The 25,922-nt window shown below is 37.2% G+C and overlaps 1 protein-coding gene across 6 annotated transcripts in view; it reads left to right on the top strand.

The window, feature by feature from the left end:
- LOC144071758 (leucine-rich repeat-containing protein 4C-like) overlaps positions 1–12,825 on the top strand; it is a 38,286-nt gene extending 25,461 nt beyond the window's left edge. For all 6 annotated transcript variants that reach the window (XM_077597150.1, XM_077597148.1, XM_077597149.1 and 3 more), the window contains one exon: positions 7,820–12,825. In XM_077597150.1, coding sequence (XP_077453276.1) covers positions 7,897–9,840 — 1,944 coding nt within the window. In that variant the 5' untranslated portion in view covers positions 7,820–7,896 and the 3' untranslated portion in view covers positions 9,841–12,825. The remainder of the gene's footprint in view (positions 1–7,819) is intronic.
- The last annotated feature ends 13,097 nt before the right edge of the window (positions 12,826–25,922 follow it).

The raw sequence follows: 25,922 nt of genomic DNA, 5'->3' as shown, positions 1-25,922 counted from the left end.
GGCATAGTACAATAATGCACATTGAAGAACAATGAATTTGTCTCTTGTGAGAGCCCCTTTTTAAGTGTCTCAAAACTCGGGAGGCTTCAAGAAAGTAAATCCATGGAACAGGCCCTTCCATATACACAATGAATGTGTTTCAGTGTATTGAACTGTGCACTGCTACCACTCCACTGAAAAGGCCTTTATGTCTGGCACACAGGAGGCACAAACGGTATTGCGCCATCCACCCAGTGCACTAATTGCACTGTTTACTATACACCAAGTAATGTTGGTGTTGCTACAAAAAAAAAAGAGTGTCCGCACCGCACTTGCAGTGTGCCTCCATATTTGTTGTCTGAAAAATGCAGTGAGTGCGTATGTGCAACAGTGTGGTCAAATAAGGCAGGCAGGTACCAGTCCCCAGCCCAGTGTTTGGGGACCCTGGCATTAAAACATCAAATTTTATTTGACTGGATTTTAATATAGTTATATCTCACCTCGCGAAATTCATTCGTTATAGAAGTATTCATGTGATGTGATTTTTTATCGTAACTTAAGTCACATATTGCAAAAGTGTTGATCCGTTCCCCCTAAACCCTTTCAAAACTATAAAACTATTCCACTTTTATATGAAATGTGTAAAAATTAAAATATTACTATTTATTTAACCATTAAAATGAATAAGACATGCAAATAATTTACCATTAGGTAAATTAAAAACTAACCCGAGGCCACAGTAAATGTTAGACTTTAGTGATGAAGGAGGGGCCAAGGCACAGGAAAAGGATCATGTAGTCACAGCACCCTCCTGGTGCAATGCAAGGCCAAGGGGTATTAGGATAGCCAATATGAAAATAACTATTACACCAAACCAAAACAAAATACAGGACGCAACAAGTGTTTTTACATTTTGAGGGATTACGCCGGCTGCAAAGCACTGCTTCAATTTTTTAGCTGTTGCATTTCATAACTAGAACTTAGTTTCGTAACTTGAATGTACTGTACCAATATTTTAATTGTATTTGTTTTGTAACGTGGATAATTTGTTATTTGGGTATTTTATAAGGTGCTGTTGACTGTACCACTTAAAATGCAAACCATGAACTGGGTTGTTTTCACTGGATTCTGTCATAGTGTCTCCATGGATAGGGTGTCGACTTGAAGACCTATTTCGCTCATCACGGGCATCAAATACTAGTCAACTCTAGAAGGAACACTATTTTATACAGATGGCAGGATATGAGGTAGTTATGAAAGAAAATTGAGTCATAAAAGATAAAAAAGACGTTGATTATTAAATGAATTGTCACTAAGCTTGATCATCAATGTTAGAGTGACTAGTCAAATAATCTTTGCAGCCATAATTGATTTAGTGATTCAGCATGTCAAGAAAACCAGACATGGATTTACCATTAGATAATGACAAATGGTGGGCACTATTGAGCTGATTTCAGCACATTATTACTCCCTAGGGAGCATTTGCTCACCATGGTGGAACACCACATCGTCCACCACAAGCCACAATCTCAATTAATAATGGATCTGCCGCAAATTAATATAGCCTAAAATGCATATCTGCTAAATTCCTGTTGTTGATGCGATCTGTGGGAAAATAGATCCCATTTGTAGTGCTTAGAAAATTCACATTAGCCTTAAATTGTTTTTTATCCAAGACTCTTAAAGAGAAAGACATTATCTATTTTTTTTAAATGCCAAATGAACACAGCAGAACTTGGAATAACGTATTGTATTAGTCTCTCTTCTATTGAATTGAATTGAAAGCTTTATTGAATTGAATAGAAAGCTTTATTATCATTGTGCATAAATACATATACATACTTTGTACAACGATATGCATTTCAGGTACAGCCCAACCGGACAGTTATGACATACTACATACATACATTTACGATACAGCCAGGCTGCCTGCCGATTCGCCATTGGAGGCACTCTGAAATCAGTGTGAAAGTGAAACAATGGGATAGGAACGGTGAAAAAAAATGTGGCCTTTCACTCCCCTTTTAAGGAAAAGGAATGAAAGATGTGGACAATAACAACATTAGAACATACAACATAAAAACTAAACAATTATGTCAATGCATAAAAGTTGTTGATTTCTTATCAAACAACTGAACTGAAATGCCCACAAAGCAACAATGACTTGCAGAAGTGTAATACCTAATTTTGCATTCCAAGCTGTACATAATATAAAATAAGATGGAGCATGCAATCAATGGAAGACAGTTTAGGGGAAGCTTCACCTGCACTATCCAGGTTGGGCGAGTGGATAGCACATCCACCTCACAGTTCTGAGATCAAGGGTTAAATGCTGGTAGGTTCCGCCCTTCCTGTGTGGCGTTTGCATGTTCTCTTCATGTCTGGGTGGCTATTCTCTGGGCTATTTCCACATCCCCAAAACGTGTATGGTAGGTTTGATGAAAACTCTAATTAAACATAGAGACAGATAACCATTTGCATTCATAATCACACTACCAAGTGGAAATCAATTCTGTCTGCCTACACTGAAGTCAGGCGAAAGAAAGGCTGCAGCACTGAGTGGCTTTTCTTAAATTGTAGGCAGTTTTGTAAAAAGCAAAATTTGAAAATTGGATTTGGTAAAATTGTTACCACAAAAAAACAACAGAAAACAGAAATTTTGTTTGACAAGGTGGACATTTTTAGTGAACATTTGAAAGAAAATAAGTTAAGGTTTATGCTATACAAAAGAGAGTGAGTGCCTGACACGATTGTCAAACACGTTTGAATAAATCATTGCAAAAAAGTTAGAATTGGTATTTAGATCTGAAATGAATCTCAAATCATATGGGAGACATGTGACTTAAATTCAAGTCTTAGCGAGAATGGATTCATTGCACACACGGCCCCAATAGAGAAATTGCTCTTCTGGAAATAATCTTGCTTTTACTATGCACACTGGGTGGAACTGGGGGACCAAAAATACGGAATCATTTTGTTCACTGTTATTTTATTTCTTGCAAACTATAATATTTCAAAAGAAACGTCTAACATCTAAATGTTAATATTTAATATTCTTGTTAAGAATATATATGAAAAGATCAGTGAAAGTATCTCCATGTTTCGGGGAATGTTTGATTTCATTTGACGTTTTGTTATCAGAACGTTTTTTTTGTATCTTGGATGAAAAGGTTTGACTAAGGGATGTCCCTCATCGCTTCGGAATTAGTTCTTTGAATTTTGAGGGACTTACTGTTATTACATTCATACACATATTGTACATATATACTTTGTACATATAGGAACATCCATACATATATGCATAGGTATATACAAACTGTATATGAGCTTTAGCTGATGAAAAATAACTATTAAAGATTTGGTTCAGGGCATTCAACCAATTATTAGACAATGTCCTGATGTTGGAAAGAAAATATGGAACTTGAAACTGCAGCTTTTAATTTGGTTAATTAACTTTGTATCAGATGATTGATTAATTACACTGGGTGATACTTTGAATTAAAAAAGTACATTTTTATGTTGCTTCCAAATGTTTCCAATAGATTTTTTCTAGCATGTCAGATTCTCCTTCTCAGTTTACCTTGCCACCCCGTGATGTAGAGGTTCACTCGCCTGACTTTGGTGCGGGTTAGCGTGGGCTCGATTCTCGCTGGTGGCAGTATGATTGGGAGAGCGGATGGCCGTTTGTCTCTCTGTCTTCCCTACGACTGACTGGCGACCAGTCTAGGGTGTAGTCTGCCTTTCACCTGAAGACAGCTGGGTTAGGCTCCAGCAATCCCCACATCCCTTTCGAGGATGGAAGATGAGTTTAACTTCTTACTATAATAATACTCCCTTCAGAGAACTATAATTACAATAACCATGTTCTTTTTTTTAGTCTTAAATAAACATTGCATTCATGCTGCTTCTTTAATAATTCTTTGAATTTAAATATTTTAATTTAAATTAAAATATGTACATTTTTAAAGTGTGGTATTTTCTTATTTTTTAAATAAAATGGGGACACATTTTTTTTTAAAACTTGACATGGTAGAGAAAAATTAATCACAGCCACAGACACACACGCACAGACGCATTAGTAAACCAAACTAAAGAAAAAAGTGTTCTCGGGTGGTGTTAAAAGGTTGTAAACAAATACACATTTGCTCTTACATGTTAAAAAACAAGAAGACAATATGTTGAAGTAGCAGGGAATTTTGCCTCTTTGAATGTTATGTTGATTGGGGGTTTAAGTGAGAATGACTGAGGGCCACCTGGACAATAATTAACTCTCAGGTAAGCTCTCATCTTTTTAAAGAAAAAGATCAAAGTTGTGAACTCAAAAAATGTGAAGTATAGCTTTGATTGGATTGACTCAAATATGCAATATTTAGTAGGACTTTTTTATTTATTTATATACAAACACATAATGAGATGGTTTCATCAAGGGGCATGTTACTCTTCCCCACCTTTTTAATTAAACCAATCTCCGGTTGATGCTGTTTAACTTTAATGTTCTCTTCATTAGGAAGACCATTTATCAAAATCTGGTTGACAACATTCATATTATTTCCCATTATGTTTACTGTGCTCGCAGCTGCATTAATAAACGCATAAACATTCTAAACGTTTGTCAAAACTCTAAAGGAACGCATGCTGGAATCTCAAGAGTCATCGAAATATGCTAGTACCTTTCCTACACTGGTGACATTAAACCAAATTTCACCAAAGTTCATGAAAGTCAATCATTTCAAGATCATAATTTTGTTGGTGTGGAAGCCAGAAGGAGGTGGGAGGAGAGATGGTACAAACGCACCTGCATCTTGGTCCACAGGGACATGTAATCACAGTGATATGTTTTACAAGATTCATTATACTTAAAGATTAAAAAGCTATACAAATAATTTCTACACATTATATTGTCTGATATCAGGGGTGGTAAATTAATAGTCCACAAGCAAAAATGAACCCCCAATGAGTACTATTCATTTTTACTAGCACTTTTCCTCTGGTGGTGTCTAATAATTTATTGGTGTTGAAACCTATGGGAATCCTGCATCTGTTCATCATCTGGTTGACTGCATTTAAACGTAGCTAAACTAAATTTGGCATCTTCATAGCAATATAAGAGAATTTTTTAGCTCGAGAATACGGCCCATTGCACTTGATCTGATGCATACATTGCTCTTATCTTACTACCGATGTGTGCCTTTATTTCTTTTGTCTTGATATCCTCCATCCTCAAATGTCTGTGCACGTGTCTGTACTTTTATGTTGTTGGCACCAACATGCTGTGCACATATATATGACATATGTGCTTTACAAATGTAAAAATACTAATGTTGGCTTCTTTGACTTTGAACCTTATTTCAGTTTTGCTTCTATTGATACATTTACTGGCATGGCAAGGTGTGAATAGTTCCAAGAATAAAAACCAAAACAAGAGAAAAACTTCTAAATCTAAAGCCAAGATTGCTCTGTTTTATAAAATGATACTTTTAAAGGTGGCAGCCTTTAAGCTGAAGCAAATAATATTCAGCAGAAAGACCACTCCAAGCCACAGTGAAGACTCCGATGCGTCAACAAATCTCCAGAGACTGCTCTTACAGCTTCAAAAGTATGATCTGACCTCACTTTGCTGATGCATATTTAAATTACTGTCAAAAACATAGCGAAACGCTGAAGTGAATGTCAAGTCTGCAGACTGAGGTTGAACAAACCATAAAAAATGTGTGTTGTAAATTCAGCTCTTATAATTTATTCAACTCCAGTCCACCCTATCTTACATGAAATAATGTTTTTAAAATGGGATAGATCAGCAATGTGATGGCAGACCAGAGATGTTATGAATGCCACCCATTAATTATGCATTTTTAATCAAGATTCATATTGAATCAAATCTAAATTAGCTGTTTGATCTTAGTTTAGAAGGTTATCTAAACATATTTATTCTGTGGTTCCTTTTGAGACTCTGAGTTGCAGTCCCCACTCTCACTGGACCAATAAATAGGTTGTTTGCTAGATGCAGAATCATTACGTGTGACCAAAGTGATTTAATTATCAGAACACAACATGTATAAAATACTGTAAATTACAGTACACCAGTTACACTTCAAAGCCTTTCATCTATCTCTTTGACGCTCTTATTGCCAGCACTGCACTGGCTCACATTAATGCAGAAATCGTCAATTCCTGTTTGGAGTTGTCATGTAATGTATTATTGTTTATCATTATTATGTACTCTCTTGTGGCCTAAAGAGCAAACGGTTTCAGCATCGGCCTTACAGTTCTGAGGTCGAGGATTCAATCCCGGTGTTGGAGCTTCTTGTGTGGAGTTTGCATGTTTCCCCGGGCGAGTGTGGGTTTTCTCTTGGCACTCCGGTTATGTGTGGCCCATGGAATGGATGTAACTAGCTGGTGGAGCCCTAATCCAAAGAATTCCTTTCTCCTCCTGTCTTCTTCTTTTGCTCTGTGTTCTCCGATTGTTTGCTATGAGCAGCTTCAAGCTACAAACAAACAATATGAACATGTAAATTTAGCCTTAAATCTTTAAAACCAGTGAATAAGAGTAGTACATGGCGCATTTGAGAAAGACACGAATGCCAGAAACGAGTGGAAGCATAAGTCCAAGGTGACAAAAAAGTAACTTTTTAACAACTCAATAAAACCATGATTCAAAAAATAATAATCCTCCATCAGTTTTGCATTCTTGAAATCTGCTGTTGAGATTCCTCATTGACCACTGCAACATCTCATCTGGGAATTACATTCTCACTTCTCCACAGTTGCTAAAATGGCATAGTGTTTACTTAGTCAAGGTCACACTGCTGCCAATGGCTAATGTCTGCCAATATGCAATGTGCTTAAAAAAATCCCGTTCTTTTTGGTTCATCCAATTTGTTTACCAGAGAAAAAAATTGTTTTTCTATTTGCTATTTGTTTGTAAATACAACAAAATATTCTCAATTTAACATAGTTATATATTAAAAGAAAACACCTTCAAGAAAATTGAAGTTATATTTTATACATTTGTACATACACAGAAACAGAAGGAGACACTTTGCTTTCATGTTCTGACAGTCATTATAACGATTGACTGGCGACCAGTCCAGAGTGTAGCCCAGAGTCAGCTGGGTTAGTGTGAGTGAGAACTTTTGCCCAGTACCTTCAATTAGACATAACATTACTATACCACTCAAAAAGAGGGTGAATATGGTTGGTATCTCTGCTACGCTGGAAACCATGAAGCACTGGTTTTAAATGTGGAAGTGGAAGGAGATTGCAGGCATGATCACATGATCACAAAGTGAAACATTTTTATTCATATCTCATTAATGTCTTCCTCACCATCATCACAGTTTTTCTTTGAAGTGTAGAACACATGCTGACATTTCTACAGGCCTCACTTTTTATAATCCATTCCTTCCATCATCATTCCTGCTATATATTTTACAGAATGAGAGCAGTAAGTCACTCTTCGCCCTGTAATAAGGAGCTACAGCTTTGATAGATTGTTCATACTTCCATGTTCTTTTTCAATTCCAAAGTTAAATTTGAAAAACTGAAAGAGAAATTACTTTACAGCTATCACAAAGCTATAGCACCAGCAGAACATGAACATTTATGAATGTGTATGAATATTTTCAAATTAGGTAAGCATCTATTCTATTGCTTTGTGATAATCATTTGGCATCTCTGAAAATTGCAAATTCATTCCCTTATCCTATTTATCATTTCCGGGATCAAATTCAAGAAATTGTGGTGATTTCATTGTTTTTTATTTAGTTTAGTAAAAAAATGTTCCGCTATATGTTTTGTATTTCTTAAGTTTGACATATTATTTTTATTTTTTTCATTCCAGTTGCCCCTGTCTCTTTTCTGCAAGTGGAAGAACAGTCAATCTCTCCTGCAAGTGGAAGACCAGTCAATGAATTATGAATGTTAAACAAAATGACCTCTTCTCAGCAGCAGATGATGCGAGGTCCTAGGTGGAACCGGGCCTTGTCCAACCCTCTGTTTGTGCTGCTCCTGGCCTTACAGCTTCTGGTGGTTGCGGGTCTAGTTCGTGCTCAAACATGCCCATCCGTCTGCTCCTGTAGTAACCAGTTCAGTAAAGTCATCTGCACTCGGAGAAGTTTACGAGAGGTGCCTGATGGTATTTCTACCAACACACGCTATCTAAATCTTCAAGAAAATCTGATCCAGATTATTAAAGTGGACAGCTTCAAGCATCTAAGACATTTGGAGATCCTGCAGCTAAGTAAAAATCACATACGCAAAATTGAGCTTGGGGCCTTCAATGGTCTTGCTAGCCTCAATACCCTGGAGCTTTTTGACAACCGCCTCACCACAATCCCGAATGGAGCATTTGAGTACCTTTCAAAACTAAAGGAGTTATGGTTGAGGAATAATCCCATAGAGAGCATTCCCTCGTATGCTTTCAATAGGGTGCCCTCATTACGACGACTGGACCTCGGGGAGCTTAAAAGGCTATCTTACATATCTGAGGGAGCCTTCGAAGGACTGAGCAATCTTCGCTACTTAAATCTGGGAATGTGTAATTTGAAGGAAATTCCTAACCTTATTCCCCTGGTGAAGCTGGATGAACTGGAAATGTCTGGCAACCAGTTGTCTGTTGTCCGGCCTGGCTCTTTCAAGGGGCTCATCCATCTTCAGAAACTATGGATGATGCATGCCCAAATCCAGATGATTGAGAGAAACTCATTTGATGATCTCCAGTCACTAGTGGAGCTTAATTTAGCGCACAACAACCTTACTCTCTTGCCCCATGATCTATTCACACCTTTGCATCATCTTGAGAGGGTGCACTTGCACCACAACCCTTGGAATTGTAACTGTGATATTCTTTGGCTGAGTTGGTGGCTTAAAGAGATGGTACCAGCAAATACCAGCTGCTGTGCTCGCTGCAGCACCCCAACTCACCACAAAGGACGTTACATTGGAGAACTTGATCAAAACTACTTCCACTGTTATGCTCCTGTTATTGTGGAGCCCCCAGCTGACCTAAATGTGACAGAGGGGAGCGCTGCAGAGTTGAAATGTCGAGCCAGCTCTTTGACTTCTGTGAGCTGGATTACACCCAACGGTTCCATCATGACACACGGTGCGTACAAGATCAGAATTTCAGTGCTGAATGATGGTACTCTGAACTTCACCAATGTTACATTGCAAGACACTGGTACGTATACGTGTATGGTCAGTAATTCAGCTGGTAACACAACAGCGTCTGCAACACTCAACGTGTCCTCAACTGAGAACAGCAGCTTCAGCTACTTCACCACAGTGACTGTAGAGACGATAGAAACTCCACATAATGAAGGCTTTACCACAATTGTACAACATAAGGTAGGCTCCACTCCCTCAGCCTATACATGGAAATCCGCTTTACCCAGTTCCACAACTACCGCCACAGTGCAGACCTCTCTCTCTACTCGTGCCACGGAAAAGACTTACACCATCCCAGTCACTGAATTTGGTGGGGAAGGCTCTCTCAATGGCTTGGATGAGGTCATGAAGACAACGAAGATTATAATTGGATGTTTCGTTGCAATTACTCTCATGGCAGCTGTCATGCTGATCATCTTTTACAAAATGCGTAAACAGCACCACCAGCAGAATCATCATGCACCCACACGCACCATTGAAATAATCAATGTGGATGAGGACTGCGTAACAGGAGGACCAGGCATGGAGGGGCACCTGACTTTGCCTCCCCTTGAACATGAGCACATTAACCATTATAACACATATAAAACAGCATACAACCATGCCTCCACTATCAACTCCATCCACAGCTCAGCGCATGAACCTTTGTTAATCCGGGCAAACTCAAAAGACAATGTACAAGAGACCCAAATCTGAGCTTTCTTTTCATAAACAATGGTGTTAGAGCAAGACTCAAATATATGTGTTGGTCATATCAGAGATTGGTGATTTCATTTATGGTAACTAGGGATATGTCTCTTACAAATTTGTCTTTGAAAAGTTATTTATTTAAAACAAAAACTATTGTTATAAAATCAAGGGAGTAATATTCAGCACCCCCTAACAGTTAATTGCCCCAGCCCCTTTCTCTTATTATATAGGTTGAGTTTTTTAAATTGTTTGATGACAATAGGTCCAAAAGAATGACTTAAGGAGACTGTTTATATTTGGTAAACAATCAATATACAGCACATTACATTTTTATCCAACTGTTGAGTAAGTAGTAAATATGTTGTGAGCATCCAAGAACTGGTTGAAATCAATTTCAAGTTACCTGTTAACTATAAGTGTTCAGAAAAAGTATCATGAGGGATATTGGATTACACTGTAATAAATGAGCAACATGCCACGTTGCTTTTAAGAAATGTTTAGGACAACAAATGTGATGATGAAGCATTACATGAATTAAGGATGACAAACAGTTACCGTAATTTCTGAACTATGTGCACCTGGCTATAAGCCCCACTGCCCAAATGTCACCCACTTTGAGAAAAAAATGTGCCCCACTTGTCTAGAAGCCATAGGTTGTCATGTCTTAATAATGGATATTTACACAACAAGATGTTATCCAGAAAATCTGATTGATCACTGAAATGTTTCATGATCATTCATATGTACCAACTTGTCATTCAAGGGAGTAAAGGAGTGACACAAATCACAGTAATTTTCTTAAAAACACCTATAAAATAATAAGTAAAATAAAATGAACCTTTCTTTCTAAGTTTCAAATGGACAAGACAGTCATATTCATCTCTAAAATCCTTAGTTTTTGATGAAGTCTAGACCAAATTTCTAGCAAGCGTTTTCACCATGTCATGGCAAAATTCAGGTATTCATTCTGGTAAAACATTTTTAAAATTGAAATAGCTTTTCCAAAAACGTAGCCTACGGAGCTATCACTAACTAAGGGAACCTTTGGACCTTAGAATATACACCAAGAGTGCACTAGTGTCCAAGAAAACTCAGGAGTGTGGTCAAAATGGAACACTCAACATGTCAGTACAGACTTTAAACACACAATAAATTGCAATATCATCATGATGTTCTGGGCTACAGAGAGCAATGAAAATGTCAGCAAAATATGGGTCTTATTTCTCCAAGAAACCCACATGTTTAAACAGAGAGAGAAAAAAATAGCCAAAAAAATTCGGTACATTTTCTAATCATTAATACAATGCATATTATTTGCATTTCTTAATTTCTCAGCTTCCAAATGCAGGAGTATTATGGAAGAATACTATCAAGGAAGTTGACTGAAAAAAATTAACATTTCATCCTTTTTCACACTGAAACCCATATTCCCAAGCATCGTGAACTTTTTGAAGCATGTACCCCTTATCTCATCTTCAGGGCTACGGGACTGCATGCTCTCAGTTAAACTGGTATTTTTAAACCCTTTATACAGCTGTCTCAGCACATTATCTATAATCCATGTGGCACATTTCCACATGGACAGTGCTTAGCAGCTCCATGTACTGCAAACACCCTTCTTGGTTTTTCCCTAAATATATAGGCATCGACCAGATGTTTACACTTTACTTGCCTTACTCCCTCAACTCCATTTACTGTATTTCTGGTGTGGCCATGGACAAAGCTCTACATTTACAATTTTTCAGGAAAGCAATCCAAAAAGCCCACCATGAAAAATACTGCTAAGCAGCACAACATCAGTAGGAGTCCATCAGTAATGCCCCAAATTTGATAGACTTAATGACCAACTATGTGTATGATAGCCTGCACCACACCATAAAGTTCAGTCCCACACAATCCCTATTTTTACAAATAAATGGTAACTTTACCATTAGCCCACTTTACTCACATTTTTTGTGGTAATTTTAACAATGTGTCTTGTTCTGTTTGTGAATGTTGCACTGACCCAACATTCACAAACCTGAAATGGCACATGGCTGCACTAAAGTTGAGTGGGAAGTTCAATGATAAAGGTTTTACTTCACTAAATTACCACAATCAAAACAAAGCAATCACTCAGAAAATATCCTGTTCAATTCCTGTAAACACTTCACAGATGAATCACTGGCTGATTGATCAAAACCGTAAACAGATGAGAATGTTTATCTATTTCATTTTACTCATTTTTTTTTATAAGCAGACATTTTTCCCCGTTTCATTTCCAATACTTTATTTGATATAAAATTGTTCATATTATTTACATTACATTAGATAGTTTAAGTAAATCTATATGTTTTTTGTACATGAAAAACTGAGCACAACTGAGCATTTAACTTAGGTTCTTTAGAAAAAAAATACACCTAAATTAGATTATAGGAAAAAAAATAAAAAAATAACTTTCATCAAAAAAATATACTGTCTACTGTATATTAGCAGATTGTCATTTTGCCCTTACATGATGATGGTAACCAGATAAAATTTGACAAGATAATCTAAAGTTCTTTAACCTCCTAAGACCCAAATTCTTGCAAGGCATGCATTTTTATTTTCTCTTAGATATTTAGGCTAATTGGTACCCGATGAGTAAAAACAAAGAATTATCTTTTTACACGATGTAGTTTCTTCCAAAAATGATGTCCACATCATAAGTGGAGGCCAGGCCCTTGTAGTACAAAATTTAACATTGTAGTCTTTGACAACCAAAAATGTGATGTCCACACATGTGGACGCCAGCTCATAGTTGGTTAATATTTGGACTTGATGGAATATTTTTTTTAAGATTAGTGAAGGGATGCTTTTTAAAAACACCAACAGATCTTGTCAACAAAGACTTTCCCAGCAAGTAGTAGACCTGAGGTAATGTGACAATATTAGTTCGATCTAAACAAAGTGTCATCTTTCCCCCTCCAGGCTCAGGACGCATCAATAAAGATTATAAACTGTTTGGGGTGCAAAAGCGAATGAGTCTACACAGCATGTCCACTGTTTGTATTAATAGTGTATAGGGTATTAATATAAGATGGTACTGGTTAGTAAATTTAAAAGAATCAGTCATATATTTGAGTGTGCTGCACATAAAACAGGTTTCTTATATGAATGACTAATTAATTGATAAGAGATCCACATACAATCTTTGTGAATTGATATGGATCATGTTTTTGCTGGCCAAGTATTATTAAAGACACACTTAGAAATATCAATTTTAATTTCAGGTCTCTGACCTGCCAGTTCTACTTATTTTTCAGTCTGTTGATGTTCATATTTTGTCTTTTTTTGGTCCTATTTGACACTTGGTTGTATGAAATTTGACAGTGAATGGTAATTTTCTTGCATTTTAGTCAATTTCCTTGATGTAAGATATTGAATTTTTTTTCTCAAATAAGTTTTTTTTTAGACAAAATGCAGTTGTAGTTGTAGATTTATACAAAGAAACTTTTTGAGACTGCATCATTTAAAAGGGTCTATAACAATTGTCTTCTTTGTTGTTGCTGTTTGTTTTTTAGTTGTGCTTTTGATTGTACCAACCAGCCGTCTAAAAGAGCAATGTGCAGTAAAAGACTGAGATTGATTTTCATGTAAGAATTATTATTCAACCTTTAAGAAAATGTTGAGATTGATTATAGAGACCAGAGTTTGTAGTACATACACAACATATGGTTAAATTAAACTCTTGTTGTTATTTTGTACTGTGTCTGCTTTCCGTTTTGTAATTACATCTTGTGTGTGTGTGTGTGTGTGTGTGTGTGTGTGTGTGTGTGTGTGTGTGTGTGTGTGTGTGTTTGACACCTATTTTTATACATCCCCTAAAGTTAGACCTGCCTGAGTTTATGTCTAGTGAAATGATGTTTTAAATCATCTTTTGATCATTTGTGATTTGGAAAGAAGGTGGGATAAATGGTTATGGGAGTGAATACCGATGATACATTCACCCAAATAAGCATGCAAGCAGTCATGTTTAATGGCTGGGGTTGATTTGACTTTGTCAAAGCATTGTCACAATATCATACTATATGGATATCTGGCCCAATTATTAATTTGTAGTATGTTACTTCTGTGACACACTATTTGTATGACAGGTTAGCATGATTCCCACAGTTCTGAGATCAATAATGCTTAGTGGAGTGTTGTAACTATTTAAACCTTTTCCAGCATGTTGTATGAAGATTTTCACGACATAGGCATCCAATTGATTTTTAAATCACACATTTGTGCACATTAGTTCTATAATGGTTGTCATATTTTATCTGTGTGGGAGTAACGGGGATGTCAGATGTTTCATGCTCTGCAACTGTGTTCCCGTGAATACTCTGATCACAGGATTTGCTGATTTGCCATCTTTTACATGTGCAACTGTCATTCTGCTGCTTGTTAAATGATGCACACTGGGTGGATTATTCTGGGGTACTGGAAAGGAGAGTCCAGTGGGAGGTCGAATCTTGGATTCAGGAGGAGCAGTGGGGTTTTCGTCCTGGCCGTGGAACAGTGGATCGGCTCCACACCCTTAGCAGGGTTCTTGGGGGCACAAGGGAGTTTGCCCAACCAGTCTTCATGTGCTTTGTGGACTTGGAGAATGCATTCAACCCTGCCCCCCGGGCAGTCTTGTGGGGGGTACTCCGGGAGTATGGGGTTCCGGAACCCCTGTTACGCGGGGTCCGGTCCCTTTATGACCGGTGTCAGCAGAATATCTAGGCAGAGCCATGGTTGTTGTTTGTATGTATATATATATATATATATATATATATATATATATATATATATATATATATATATATATATATATATATATATATATATATATATATATATATATATATGTTTTATGCAAATGGGTCCTCCTTTTTCACGCCTGCTCGCCCGCCACATGCTGACACAAATTGGGATTTATTATTCTTTAAAAGAAAAAAAATGAAATTTGAAAATAAAATAAAAGACCTGTTAATACGTGTTTAGATATGAGCCTAACGTTTCCCGAAAGGGGTATAAATACATTATTGTCTTTGAACGAACATTTGCTGCAAAATGTACGTAGATGTGTCCATTATCTCTATTAAAAAGGTATTTCCGCAGTGTGGTAGCCTTTAGCAATAGCTGATAGTCCATTTTAGAGATACAAAATCTCTAAGGAATAAACAAAGCAAGCAACTTAAACCCTGTGCCCCAGGTCAGTTCCCTCGAGACAGTAAAAGTGCAATTGTAAGTCTTTTCAGTGATGTCAGTCTTTTTATTTTTTATTTTTTGTTTCTACATAGCGGACAACATGAAACACCGTGCCAATAGTGACTTTGCTGTAGGCAGTCTTTTCAATTTAAGTATTGATTTTCTTTTTTTGGAGGGTCAAACCGTAAGGTTGCTCGAAAAATAAAGCTTAAACAGCCAAAACACAAAAATATGTAGTGGTGGATTCAATGCTAGAGATATATACACCATATAGATTGACAGGCGGCGTGGTGTTAGAGTGGTTATCACATCCGGCTCACAGTTCTGAGATCGAGGGTTTAATACCCAGTGGGATCCAACCTATGGGCAATAGGTGGGGGACACCCTGAAAAAAACATGGACAAAATTAAGGTGCAGGTAAGCAACACAAGCAAAACCATCATCATCAAGTTCTACACGAAAAGGCAGGAACAAAATGTGGTGAGGATGCAGCACTGCAAATAGGGAGGTGATTAGCAGTCTCTCCTAGATGTTCCCAATATAAAGATATAATTGCTCGTTCTTAATCTTCCATTAAAACATTATACATACAGACACGAACCCTTATTTGACTTCCTTATTAGCTGATTCAATCATGTTGAAAAAGTGCTACATGTTTGTCACACGTTCTTAAAGTAAACATTTGCTATCTTAGATGAAATAATATGCATGATTTCCAGACAGCATTAAATGACGAAAGAGGAAAGGTTGCTATAATCGGGAATTGCAGCCAACCACTTGATTGCATTATCACCTTATAGTTCTTGAGTCGAGGGTTCTCTAATTGCTTCCAGCACCCCCTGCAACGTTCTCCAGCACCCCCTGCAATATTATTGGTTTCAAAATCACTGTCAATCTTGCCTCGTGTTCACATTTAGATACGATACTAAATTTTGTGAAAAAAAAAATGTATTTCACTTGATGAGGCTTCTTTTCCCACATTATCATTGACTTTGATTCAAACAGTACCACTGAGCAGTACCTCGCATTAGTAATGACAAGGCTGTTTGACCCCCCAGGTGGCTGTGTCCTATTAAAGAAATACTGACAAGGCATAAATGGTGGTAATTGGCAATTTTCTCAACAGGAGACCAAAGGTCTTACATCACCAACTCAGCAGAAATTGCAAAAGAATTAAAGCAGACACCTTTTTTTATATACACTAGAAGTACAAATTGGTATAATTACTATATGTGAATGCTTTTGCAGAACAGGGATGAACATCTTCGACTGAAGTTCAGTGCTCATTAAATTAAAACAAAGGAATGGGGAAAAACATTGAGACTCACACTCAAAAACCTGATTCGCCCTTTATGGTGACAGTAGCATGTAATGTCCAAATGGAATCGAGTGGTTACATATGCATATCTGTAGGGAAAAAAACTCATGAAAAATCCAGTTTCACTAAATACTACTGCAAGATGCGTTCTGAATTAGTGTTAATTTCAGGAAAATAAGTCAGCTTTTATCATCTCATTACCATTTTTTCATACATATATATATATATATAAATTTATTATTATTATTTTTTAATTATGTGGGTACTGCTCAGGAAACAAAATGAATTGGTTTCAAAAGGGGCTTCACAACTTGGATTTTTTTGTAAGTAGAAACACATTTTACATAGAATTAGCATACGTTTTTCATGACCTTTAATTAAGACTACCCCTTCCATCTCACATGGAACACGTTGTTTTCGGGTTGAACTGGCACCCTTCCCTTCAGATAGACCAGTGGCCGCATTCCTTCACTGGCTGCCAAAAGCGCACTAACCTTGGTTCTTGCATCATAGAGACATTGCTTACTTATAGCCTATGCGAGGCCAGCAGAGTGTTGGGAGAACTCCACCACAACAATTTTAAAATAAATTTACCAGATACAGGTCTTGTAGTATATATGTTTCAGGGCATGTTTGGCTTCACAACTTGGACATTTTTTTTTGTATTTTGAAACAAAATGTTTCTAACCAAAGCTTTTGGTAACCTGAATGTTTTCTATATAGAAACATTCGTAAGTAGAGGTACCACTGTATTTAAATAAATGAAGATCACTCACCTTGGCACAATGTCACTCAGAGCGACAAATCAAATCAGAAATCTTGGCCTACTAATTGCCTCAAACCTAAACTTTGACAACCCTCTACAACATGTCACTAAATCATCCTCTTACCATCTAAAGCAAGGGTGTCAGACTCGGGCTTGTTCGCGGCCCACATTAAGGTCAACTCGATTTGATGTGGGACGGACCATTTTAGATTAAATTTTTAGATATTTTTTTTCATAAATGGATTAAATGAACTGGATCAAAATCCCTGAATATTCAGTTTTTTTATAGATCTAAAACAATGTTTATCTGAGCTTTTTTTCTTAGTAAGGGAAAATCTCTTTTAATCATTATGTTCCATATTAAAGTGGAAAATAGACTATATTTTTATATATTTTTAGGTTTTACAAAATGATTTTTGAACTAAAAACACAGAAAAATGGATTAAATTAATTTCAATTATTGATTTAAAAGGGGAAAAATCAGTAAATATAATATACATATATAATCTTCATTTTAATTTGATCGTAAAACAGAAAGTCGGCACTGACGATTTACTTTCCCGGGCCACATAAAATGATGCGGCGGGCCAGATTTGGCCCCCGGTCCGCCACTTTGACACCTGTGATCTAAAGAATATGTATAGCCCGAATTAAGGGCCTTTTTGTCCAAATAAGACATGGAAAAATGTATACATACATTTATTTTTAATAGATTCGACTATTCTTATGGTGTACAGGTCTTATTTTTTTAAAAATAATTCGGGAAACTTCATTAAATACAGAATGCTGCTGCCAGAGTCCTTCTATTACAAGAAAACCGGACCAGATTGTACCGGTAATGAAATTGTTAGACTGGCTTCCTGTGAGTCAAAGGATAGCCTATAAAACATTACTACTAGTATACAAAAAACTTAAAGGCCTTGGAGCAAAACACAATTTTGATTTGATTACCCCATGTGAAGGATTTAGACCCCTAGGTCGTCTGGAACCAGTCTACTGTCTGTTCCAAGAATAAGAAACAAGCGGGGTAAAAGATCATTCAGTTACTATGCTCCTCACCTGTGGATGAAGTTAGCCACATTTTTTTTAATGAAGGCTAATATAATTTATGAGTTTAAAATTCTCACTAAGTATTTCAAACTAATTTGTCAATTATGAACATTGACAATTTGGGGAAAAGCAAATAGGTGAATAAATAAATAGACAAAAAATATATGTGATTGTGATTTTGTACATTTCTTCTCCATATTAGCAGATATGATGACATTTTGAGGTGTGCCAATTAGTGGATTTTCATTGAAATTCTTTCTTTTGTTAGTCCTTTGTTATATCTGTTGCCACTTTTGTCTCATTAACAGAGATGTAGCAACTTTTTGTCAGATAATTTTGACTTTAATAATTGATTTTATAATTTTAATTAAGTAAAATTCCTGCCTATACTTGGCCGGGTTTGGCTTCAGCACCCACCTGACCCTTTTTTAGGATAAGAGGAGCAGAAAATGAATCAAAGTGTTATATTTGCTATCTCAGATTAGGAAATCTGGAATATACATTATATTTTAACTGTAAATTGAAGGGGGAAAGAAATATATTGCTTTGGTTTAGGGACAAGTGCTTGTAAAATGTACTGGTCATTGGAGCCAGAAAAATGTGCCCTGAAGCTGATTCTAGGGTGGCTATAAAACATATACCTTTGGAATCCAGAGACCTAAATGTCACGAACAATGATGGGTTAGTCATGCTGTCACAATGAGACACTGCCGCTGCTTTATCTCAGTAACCTATTGCCAAGGTGAAACTTGGGAGTTTTGTGTTGTAGCACCTCTCAATGTTAAAGGAAAATAGCCTGTTAGTGGGCTGTGGAAATATATATCAATAATAATAATATAATATATATGTTTGAGTATGGTTTATTTGAGGGACAATACATATTAATGAACATATACGTGTAAATATGTAAGAATACAGCCAAAGGCTAATTTCCATCTTTGATCCCTTGTGCAGGTTGAATCATAACAATACCAAAGCTCTAAGTAGCTAACAAGCCCTCGCAGCCATTATCACATTAGAATCAGGCACACTGGAGATCCCTTAAAAATGAAATGAAATGATTTTCATCAATTCTTGGCATCGACAAAAACACAAACATTATGTGTGAGTAGGGTATCAAGCTAGAAAGAACACAAAGGAAGTTTCGGAACCAGAACTTAAAAAAAAACAATCTGGCGTACCAGGTTAGCATTTTATTTCATAATTGTGACAAACCTTTTTATACCATGGTGCCTCAACACCGATCACAAAAATAAAGATTCATATTTTGCAAAAGGGAGGCCCGGCGGCTGAGTGATTAGCGCGTCGCCCTCGCAGTGGGGGACTTGGTTCAAATCCAGGTTGGTCCACCTGTGTGGAGTTTGCATGTTCTCCCCGGGCATGTGTGGGTTTCCTCTGGGTACTCTGGTTTCCTCCCACATTCCAAAGACATGCATGGTAGGTACATTGTACCTAGGTATGAGTGTGACCGTGACTGTTGTCTGTCTCCTTGTGCCCTGCAATGGGTTGCCCACCAATTCAGGATGTCACCCGCCTCGTGCTTGAAGTCAACTGGGATAGGCTCCAACGACCCTTGTAAGGATAAAACGGTTGATAAAAGGAATGCATAAATGTGTTAAATACATAAATTGCACCCGCCATTGAGACTGTACCTTTAAATATGGTGCGCTTTAGGGTTGCAATAATTCGATTTATGGAATTTAAAAAATCTGCATATCCACAATTTCAGAATCACTTCAAATAAAATAACTGCTGATACATTCTTTAGTAGTGAAAGTAGAAGACACCATTCAATAACTATAGCCATCAGTCACTAACAAATTGTTTTATATGATTATGGTCTTGTGTATTTGCAAGACATTCTATGCACAAGGACTAACCTTTAAATTACAATTACTGGCAATAAGATGGCATTACTTCATTAAACGGTAGAAAAAAATGAGTGTTTTCTTCTATGTAATCACCCAAGTGGTAAACGCAGATTTGCAACTGTACAAGGGTCAAAAAGGATTCTAAAAGGAAAACAAAGATAATGATTTAATCGTCACTCTAATTGCTATGTGTTAATCATTGTTTCTTTTTGTTTTTTTTGTGAGCGCAATAAATGAATTTAGTCCTATTGAGTATGTAAAGCATGTGTGCATGTGAGAATCTCGAACATACGACAGAACATTATTGAACAATATGAAATTAAATTATTATGGCAGCCTGAAAAAGTGGAATTTCCCAGTCTCTACATTGAAAAGGAAATGATGTAGAAAGTTAATTTCACTTTTGTTACATTTTATTATGTGACAATTAAAGCAATATTTGTTACAAGCCTCCCACCATGCATGCAGCTATCACAGTCTTGTCTAGCTGACTCTGCATTGCACATAGACTCATGCTGAGTCTATCAACAAGTCATGCATTATAGAAATTGCTTCTGATAAAGATTCATACAAAATGTGTTAGATTTAAAAAAAATACAGGTGGTCAATTGTAAAACAATTAAATTACAGGCACATACCTGCACTATGTAAACAGCATCACTTCTACATTGTCAATACCCTGAGATAGCACATACAGTTGAAAGAATAAGTATGTGAACTCTTTGGAACTATACTACTACCCATAATGTTAGGTTTCTGTTCTTTTGATGTTTTGTGTTGATTTCGTCTTGGCTTTTCCCTCTGTGTAACTTGTTGTTGGGATTGTCCATTGCTTTCACCTGTGTTGGCTCTCCAGTGTGTCCCAGCCTATTTGCTGGGTCCTGTGTCACCTACCTGTTCGCTATTTCTCGTTATCCCATGTCAGTGTAATTTACGTCCCCTTTGTTTGGTCATTTTGCCTTATCAATGTGACTTAACTGTTATGTGTGCATCCAAGCCCTGGCCTGGTATGTTTGATTCTCTAGATTTTGGATTCCCTGCCTTTGTTTGCACTTTGTTTTTTGATCTGTTCAATTAAACCTTTTGAGTTACCACCATCCTGCCTGGCATCCCTGTAATTACTCTCGCTTGCCTGCATGGTGACACCTGACCGTAAAACAGAAAGCAACGCAGTGGCTGAATAGTTAGTGTGACGCGTCATAGTTTTTTGTTGTTGTTTTTTTAGATTAATCAAGGGTTCAATTCTGGGCTTCCTGTGTCAGGGTTGCATGTTTGCATAGGTGAACTACCACATCTAAAACATATATGCTAGGTTGCTCATTCCACATCAGTTCACCCAAAATACAACGGCTGCCGTCTTTTTCCAATGTACCACAGAAGATATTTTTACCGGACACATTGAAATTGATTGTGAATTGATGCGACTTGACAGCCTTGTGACTCACTTTGTTAGCCATGTGACTAGGCTTGTCTCTCCTCCAAAAACTTGTCAGTGACACTATTTGGCTTTCCTGAACTTGGCTCGGCTTGACTTGATTACCTTGATAACTTCTGACTTGACCCACCTCGGCTTGAGAGTGTTTTGACTCAACATGACCTTGAGACTCAACCTTGTGATATGACTTGTCTTGCCCACAACAGAAAGAATTGGGTCCTGTTTGAGACTTCCAACTCGCTTGTGGCACGAATCATAAGCACCTATATTATATTCTTCATGATATTTAAATGTGGTTTCTTTTTGCAAATGGTTATTTGTATTATTAGGGAAATGCAGTAAACATTCGTCTTCAGAAGTCATCTTTTAATCTATCCTATGTCATTAGCCAACCAATGTCTGTGTTTATATATCTCTAAATTAGAAGAGCGCAGCAGAAGCCTTGCTAAGTGTGTGCCTTTCTCTACGGCTGACCCAAAACAACAATTCAAGTAGCAACAAATCATTATTATTATTATTATTATTGTTGTTGTCGTTGTTGTGATTATTGTTATTATTATTTTTCTTCTTACAATATAAAGAGAAGCTCATGACAATATTAAAAGTTTTATTATTGCATTATCATGATATTGGCCGCACAGTGACGGTGTTTAGCATGTCCTCCTCAAAGTTCTGAGATTGAGAGTTCAACCGATTGCAGGTTCCAACCCCCTTAAATAAAATATTAATAATAATAATCGGACATAGGCCTTGTCATCATCATCAACAACAAAAGCCTATTTGTCATCACACCCAGAAACTGCGTATGACGAAATTGGTAAAACGACACCAAACTGGAGAGCATAGAGCCGCTGCGTCAGTGCGCGCCGCCATCTTGCCAAGATCAATTATTTTGCAGTTCTGGGCTCGACTGTCTGGCATGCAGGTGCTAAGGTAATGGAGTCCTTACTTGCTTTAGAAGACACGCTTGTCTCAAGTTAAGTATGTTTTGTTTGCCCCAGCTTCACCTTATTTGTGAGTACTACATTCATTGTTATATATGGTATTTATGTTTTGATAAAGTTAATTATTTTGGGCTGCATAGGGGGACTTAAGATAAGTTTAGACACCCCAGGGTATACATATACAGTGGTTCCTCGACATACGAGCACCCGACATACGAGCAATTTGAGATACGAGCAATTCGAGATACGAGCAATTCGAGATACGAGCAATTCGAGATACGAGCAATTCGAGATACGAGTAAAATTTTAAGCAAATAATTATCTCTAGATACGAAACAAATTTCGAGATACGAGAAAGCCAGGTGGCCAAAACATGAGGCTTTTTATGATTTTAGCGCAGTCTTTTTGCCGCATCTCTTTCGTGTATAACAGATATGTACGAGCACTGGGTGGAGCGTTGCAATTTTTCAGTATTTTTTTCTGTCACTCAGCGCGAATGGCAACAGAAAAAAACACTGAAAAAATGCAAAGCTCCGCCCAGTGCTCGTAGATATAGGATATTGCATGACTGCCTGAGTTTTCTTTGGGTCCTCAGGTTTCCCCCTATATCCCAAAAGCATGCATGGTAGGCTTATTTAACGCTCTAAATTGTCCATAGGTGTGAATGTGTGCATGAATGGTTGTTCGTCTTATCGCGCCCTTTGACTGTCTCGCATCCAATTCAGGGTGTTCCCCACCTACTGCCCAATGTTTGCTGGGATAGGCTCCAGCACCGCGACCCTTATGAGGATAAAGGGAATGAAAAATTAATGGATGAGTGACTATCACGATATTGTAACTATTGTGAGAGACAGTAGTTTGTAATTTAACCAAAGCTTTTATTTAGTGTCAAAATAGTAACCATTACCATGAATCCGTCCCACAAAGTGCTGTCTCAGTTTTAAAAACATTGGCAGCCTCTGCCTTGGGCTTAAAATGGTCAAGCCACTGGCTTATTTCAAAAGAGTTGTGAGGTTGAATCAAAATGATCCATACGAAGCCAGTAGCTCTGAGACTTTAATTAACATGAGTACTATATTTTGTATTTGCCTCAGAGTTTGATGGATGATTCCCCAGACTCTGATGAAATGGAATGCATCAGTTAATTAGTTTTCCCGAGACAATGCCACAAACCTTCCTCTAAGCTATCAGCACAAGATTCCATCTTGTTGTCAGGTGCAGATTTTCTTCAGGCTGGTCACATACTGTCTTCCCAAGACTAAACTTTCATTCATTCATTTTCTGAACCAGTTGTCCTCACAAGGGTTGTGGGGGGTGCTGGAGCTTACCCCATCTAACTACAGGAATAAGGCGGGGTACACCAGAATTGGTGCCCAGCTAATCGCAGGGCACAAAGAGACGGTCAACCATTTACACTCACACTCATACCTAGGTGCAATTTAGAGTGTTCAACCAGCCTAGGATGCCTGAAATTCACACCTCCCAGAAAATTATTGTCATTGGACAGTAAGAATAATCTTGTTTTATAAATTAAGGTGATGCTGGTCTACCTGCTGAGTGTATAATAAGCTGCAAATATCCTGTAAACCAATTAGTGCCATGTCGTGTAATCTTTTTTCTTGGAATCATGCAATTGATTTCCGTTGCTTCAAGGGCTGAACTGCCTCCTGAAGTATGTTGCCTCAATTGATTACATTTTCTTTTGAAAATGCTTTTATACTGCCTGTCTGTCATTTATTATTCAGATCAATTTAGTCTAAGAAGAGTTAAGAGAAGCTTTTACATCACATTCTATGATAAATAAAGTATGTGTATGTAATCTCTGGTCTTATTTATTCACATGAAATATGAAGCATGCAGGGATATTCATAGTCTCGCAGCAGAAGTATGTTGAATATACTGTATAAAAAACAGGATGGACAATGTAATGTGAGTTTTAGCAATTAAAATATGCCTACTTTGAGAAAGCCACATAAACAGTTTGTATAGAAGAGAAATAAAATGCCTTAAAACAGAATGAAACATTTGTACCCATATTAAGTAGGGATGAGACGGATATTCGGGTGGCATGAGTATTCATTACAGAAAAAGTTTATTTCTCCAAGTACAAGCATAACATGAATAGTAACGCCCACTATATGTGCTCGTGTGGAAATTCGTTCTCACTGGGTAGCTCAGCACTTGATCGTTGCTGTCTTCTTTCTACTCTTTCCTTAGTTTTCTTTAGCCATAATAGTGTATTTGGGCAGCCATACATACCACACTTGACAATTAATTCCTCACTTGAGAAGCCTGACAATGTATAGAATGAACAATAACATATAAATTTGAGGGAATTTATTATTTATTCTTTCTTTTTTTCTGTTCATGCTTTGTTCTTCATTTGTATAATCCAATTAGTTTAATTTATGGTAACGTGTCAATCCTACAACATGTTAATATTCCTTCCTGTTTGCATTTTTCAGTGTTGCTATCACAAGACTTGATCAAGGAGATCTTTGCCATGGAGAACAGAAGACAGCGACACACAACTGTGAATCCCTAATGTGATTAATAGTTACTGTAAGTAGATGTCAGCAAATATGCTGTGTGGGCTAATGATCTCAGCTCTCATTCTCACTGCCCACTCAGGGTTTCTCAATTCCTCTAACTGATGATGGTTCTCATGTATCAACTTGGGGAATTAAAATCACTCTCCACATAAAACAATACTGGTTTTAATACAGTAGATGTAACTCATTTAAATGATGACTAAATAATTGAATCGACTGCTTGTGCTTCGATGCTACTCGGTCAAAACGTCATCATTCCAATTCTTTAAGCGTATGGTACTCACGTTCTCTGCCAAGTCATGGAAAACTTTTGCAGTATATTTGTAGAATAGTCATGACTTCTCTAGTTAAAAACTTGTATCAGTCAAACAAGGTTGAAGGTACATTTTTGTTTTTAGAAATTATTTGTTGTTGCTTGTTATTTTTGTTGTGACATGAGAGAAGATGGCCTCAGCTCCCGTTGCTATTCAATGGGTGTCATTGAGCGTGTGCAACCAGAAGAGTCAAGGAAAAACAAAAACAAAACAAAAAAAACAGTGCTGACGCGGCGCTGCGCTTCGATTGGTGCGTTTGGGACGCATGTCTCTCACCAGCGGTTTCCATATTTTACCTCACAGGTTAGCAGAGAGCCATATGCACCCATCAAAACAGCCACATATGGCTCCCGAGCCCGAGGTTCCCTACCCCTGATATAATTATATTGAATAAAATGTCAGAAAATATTAATTTCCATTGTTCTAAACCTCAACCCCCACCAATTGCACTGCACAGTAACACTACCACTGGTGACTTTTAATCACAGGGTTGAGATAGAATCAAACTACTATTGACACACATTGAACATGTTTACTCTTTGGGGCATTTTAAACTCTACAAATCAACCACGTTTTTATTTGACCAAGAATCTGTTTGTTTGAGGTCATAGTGTTAACCACTTTTTCGATGTTTTGAGTGAA

The sequence above is a fragment of the Stigmatopora argus genome, chromosome 3, assembly GCF_051989625.1.
Source record: "Stigmatopora argus isolate UIUO_Sarg chromosome 3, RoL_Sarg_1.0, whole genome shotgun sequence".
Classification (NCBI taxonomy): Eukaryota; Metazoa; Chordata; class Actinopteri; order Syngnathiformes; family Syngnathidae; genus Stigmatopora; species Stigmatopora argus.
The sequence above is the reverse complement of the archived record's forward strand: the minus strand, read 5'-3'. Positions and strand labels throughout refer to the sequence as shown.